This window comes from Vombatus ursinus, unplaced genomic scaffold (genome assembly GCF_900497805.2).
Source record: "Vombatus ursinus unplaced genomic scaffold, bare-nosed wombat genome assembly UNPS02014779.1, whole genome shotgun sequence".
Taxonomy (NCBI): domain Eukaryota; kingdom Metazoa; phylum Chordata; class Mammalia; order Diprotodontia; family Vombatidae; genus Vombatus; species Vombatus ursinus.
The window spans coordinates 41,115,074-41,119,575 of record NW_020954557.1 but is presented as its reverse complement, the minus strand read 5'-3'; the positions used below and the strand labels follow the sequence as shown (position 1 = coordinate 41,119,575).

General features: G+C 41.5%; 1 protein-coding gene across 2 annotated transcripts; it reads right to left on the bottom strand.

Moving 5' to 3' along the window:
- Nucleotides 1-462: 462 nt before the first annotated feature.
- On the bottom strand, nucleotides 463-4,295 carry ATP5MC3 (ATP synthase membrane subunit c locus 3). Of its 2 annotated transcripts, none has more exons than XM_027866152.1 (5): nucleotides 4,202-4,295; nucleotides 3,880-4,005; nucleotides 2,482-2,559; nucleotides 1,630-1,823; nucleotides 463-722 (listed from the first exon to the last, which is right to left on the bottom strand). In XM_027866152.1, the coding sequence occupies exons 2-5, from the start codon at nucleotides 3,916-3,918 to the stop codon at nucleotides 608-610; spliced, it is 426 nt and encodes a 141-aa protein (XP_027721953.1). In that variant the 5' UTR covers nucleotides 3,919-4,005; nucleotides 4,202-4,295; the 3' UTR covers nucleotides 463-607. The 2 variants fall into 2 exon arrangements, with proteins under 2 accessions (XP_027721953.1, XP_027721954.1); XM_027866153.1 differs by having other exon boundaries at nucleotides 4,127-4,212.
- Between the last annotated feature and the right edge of the window lie 207 nt (nucleotides 4,296-4,502).

The window sequence follows — 4,502 nt, the reverse complement described above, 5'->3', positions numbered from 1 at the left end:
GAAGTATTTAAAACATTTGACAATTCATTTTTAAGAATCTTTACTATGGCTCTTGCACATATAATGATAAGTAGGCACTAACTAGAGATTAAGTCACAAAAAAAGCCAACCAAACTTATTTGCAAAGGATTTTAAAAGGTAGGCTTGATATGGAAATGAACTACCAACTTAGAAGAGGCTCAATTCCATATCATGCTGCTTTTTAAATCAACTTTTATAATAACATTACCAAATGCACTTAACTCCCAGTATTTCTCATGGAAGAACTGTTTATACATACATATTTCTTTTAGGCAAACATGAAAAACAGATGCAATATACAACAATCTCCATTTTACATCACTCAAATACCAGTATAGATAAAAAGTTAATAGATTCATTCAGCTTAGCAGTACAATTTATACCAGAGCATGTGTTCCCATGTGCTAAGTTCAACATAATAAGTACAAGTGACAGCAAAAATTAAAGTTATCATCTTTAATGAAATCACTTTGGAAATAATGTACATTTCCATGACACCAACACAACAGTTTTCGGAGCCACAGTAAAATACACAGAATTACATCCGTAATTTGTATTAAATGTCAACATTTCAAGAAGCAATTTATTACATGGCAAACAAGATCAAGAAAGCAACCATCAAACAAAAGAGACCCATAGCTTCAGACAAGGCGAATCCCAGGATAGCATATGAGAACAGCTGCTGCTTCAGTGAAGGGTTTCTAAAAAAGAGAGAGCAAATATGACTGTCTTATTTGATACATTATTTAAGTTTCAATGTCTGCAAGGGGTGGTGGCAAAGGTTTTTTTTTTTCTTTTTTCCCCAAAGGTTTTTTAGGCTGTTGCCATAAGATGCTGCTTGAATCAGTTTTAACTGTACATATATATTGCTACTTTTATTGGAAGGTCACATGCCTAACAGGGTGAACTTCTGTCAGCCATGACTTGAGTTTTTATTTGAAAACCCCTTTTCCATGAACACACTAAGAACTAAGAACACACTTAGCTGTTTTATTTCTAAGTTAAAACAGCATAATATGAAAGAACTCTAGACAAATAACTAGTTCCATCCTAACAGCCAATTCTTCCTTGTGCAGTTGTTATTAACAAAGACAGACTTGCATTTACAAGTGAGCTCAAACCAAATTACTAAAAGACCTAAAGTATATTAGAAATAAGGTGGGGAGGGAAAACACAAGACTATTTTGAGAAAAACAATCAATGTTTTAAAAATATTTTTCAGAGTCATTTTATCATTCTACCTACATTTAAGGATATTTCATATATTTTGAGGGATTATAATAGACTATATTAAATATATCAATTGCTAAACCAAATGATATAGTTTTAAAATAAAGATTTAAATAATAAAAGACGTGAAAATATTATCTGAAAAAGTCTCCTACCATAGCAATTTTAAAAGTATGTCCACCAATGAAATTATTTCCAGGTCCAAAACAGAGGATCTTACTTCCCCCCCCCCCCCCCCAACAAAAAAACATAATTTTGATGACTGAAAAATAAATGATTTTGTTAACTATTCTATAAAGCCATTTTCAAATATAAAATTAGATTAGCCTGCATGCAGTCCAAATGACCATAAATTCTTTTAGATAAGGAAAAGGTTACCTGGCATAACCAATAATCAGACTACCAAAGACAGTTCCAATACCAGCACCAGAACCAGCCACTCCTACTGTGGCAGCACCTGCACCAATAAATTTGGCAGCAGTGTCAACGTCTCTGCTGATAGCACTGGTCTGGAACTCCCTTAGTGCTAGCTGAGACACCCTGTTCTGGGCCCCATAAGATACTGTGTTGCCCTAGGGGGAAAAAAAAGACAAAGGTCAAATCAGTAGTTAAGATTATTTAAATGACTATATTGTCAAGCTATTGCCATAACTAATGTTTTAGTTTTAGTTTTAATACATGTAGGTAAGTAATGTATTTATTAGAAACAGTGGGTATATAGAGTGAGCATACACATCATTTGAAATCCGAGCACCTAGATTTGTTAGCTATTTAAATTACTATATTATCAAACTACTGTCCTAACTGTACTACTATAGTTTTATCTTTAAAACATATACGTAAAAATATTTTTATTGCAGACAGTGCATATCCCTTGGAGTCTGAGGACCTAGGTTTAAATCTTAGATCTGCTATCTTTATTACCTTGGACAAATCACTTAACCTCTCTAGGTCTCAGTTTCCTCATTTGTAAAATAAGGAGGCTGAACCAGAATCTAAGTACTGGATGATCTCTAAGTTCCCTTCTAGCTCTAAATATGTGATCTATAACAACTGAGTCCCATGTGTTGATTTCAGGACTTCTGGAATGGCTCCATCTCTAGAACTTGTGTCTGTCTATTCCTTATTTTATCCTTGTTAGAGAGGATACAAAAAGATACCCACTACAACGAATATAAAACACATAAGACTTATTATTAGTTTGATATGGTTGTCTTATTAACCAATTACCTCTCCAGTCCTGACCTCTGGTCGAGACAACACTGCTACAGAAATTGGTCTGTATACAATTCTGGATCCAGCACGGATCTGATAAAAGAAAACAAATTAAGTCCCCAAATATTTACAATATTTAGAATTAAAATAAATATGTATAATACATAATAATAATAAAAGCAAACACATGCTCTGTAGAACTACAATGACTTTTTTTTTTGTACTCTAAGTTCTGAGAAAACCAATGGTTAAAAACTGACTAGAGTTATTCTCCAGATAGAAAAGAATTGTTACTTATACAGTATTCTGACTTAGAGATCTTTTAGGGGGCATATCATACTATATGTTGTATTTTCCAAAAAATAAAACAATGGTCTGATTCAAATTTTTTAATTAATTTTAATATTACAGCACAAACTATTTCTAGGACTCCTTGGTGAATCTAAAACCGATTTCAGAAAACCTGTTAAGTGAGATAAATAGCCTAGGTACGTGGAAAAGAAAACCTAATTAGACTGGTTATCTTTGAAGCTGATATATTTCACTCAAAACATTCCACTCCATGTTTTAGTATTTGGATTTTTTAAAAAAACAAAAATAACTCCTAAACATGAAAAAAAAAAAAGGCTGAATATTAACAGATTAATTAAGATTTCCATTTCCAAGGTCCTGGTAGAACACTAATCACTAAGTCAAAAAGAGCACTATTTCATTATATTCTATCACACAAAGCCTAGGAATCATTACAACAGCCAAGAAGATCTCTTCCAATTCGGCCTATGCCCTTGGGTTTCTACTGGCCTAAGGTCACCCAGTCCTAACAGAACTTTGTCCGGATTCCCAGACGAGCCCTTCTGGGTCCAGCAAACACCCCGACAGCACAGGGCCCGGCCGGCAGCCCCGGCAGCGCCTTCTCCAGCTCTTCCCCGCCCACTCGGGGAGGCGAAGTTCCTCCCTCCGGGGCTGCGGGAGAGTTTGACCTACAGGCAAGGAGCTCGCCCGGGCGCAGCCGCGGAACTAGGCCCCCGACCCCCTCCAACAGACCCCCACCACGCACTCGTAGCAATGACCCTGAAGGCCCTTACTTGACCCTGAGGGCTGGGCCCGGCCGCGGAGAGAAGCGACCGAGCCAGGGGCGGGGGTTTGACCTACACTCAGGGTGAAGCCTGACAGCTAGGCCGCGCCGGCCTCCTCACCTCTCTGGGCCCAGGAGCTCTGCAGCCCCTTAGCCAGGGAGGGGAAAAGAGGGGGACCCCGCCTCCAAGGGCTCTCGAAAGCAACCGGGAGAAAAGGGCAATGCGAACCCAAGGCCTGCAGTGGATCCACCGTGGCCTTGCCTGGCCTCCCCTGTCATTCAACGTGGACGCTCCAAGGGGGCCGGAGCCCTTAATTCCCCGCGCCGAGGCCACTCACCAGAGCGGGGGAGCAGGCGAGCTTGGCGCAGGCGAACATCTTAGGAGCAGCTGGGGCAGCGGCGACGGAAGAAGGGACCAGGTGGTGGAAGGCGAGGGCTCGGCTTACTGCAGCTTTCTCTCCTCTCTGCGGAGGGAGGAAACAAGCTTTAAGGTCAAATGCTAGCTCGGAATTTGCTTCCCCCGATTCCCCTCCCTGGAACCCAGAGCCCGCACCCGCTGCGTTCCCTCCTCTCCCCGCGCTGCACCTGGTGCCGGACGCAGCCCGAATGAATGAGGCAGCGGACTGGGCCGGGTCGGGCTCCCGCGCGCCCGAGGCTTACCTCTCTCGGGTAGCTGCGGCAGAGGTCGAACCGAGTGGGGCTGGGCGCGCAGGCGCAGTCAGCCTCTTAACCCAACCCCAGAACCCGGATGGAGAAGGCGGAGGGGGCTACGGCAGAGAGGCGGGGGAATCGGGGTGGGTGGGGGTTTGGGGAAATAGACACTCAAGGTCACTTTGTAACAACTTTATTAGTAACAAGCTGGGAAAGACAACGGGGCTGCCAGTGCAAAGGGCTAGGGGAAGAGAAAGGATTAAGAAGAGAGTGGCGTCAATAGCTGAATGGAGCTGCTTAGGCTAAGTCC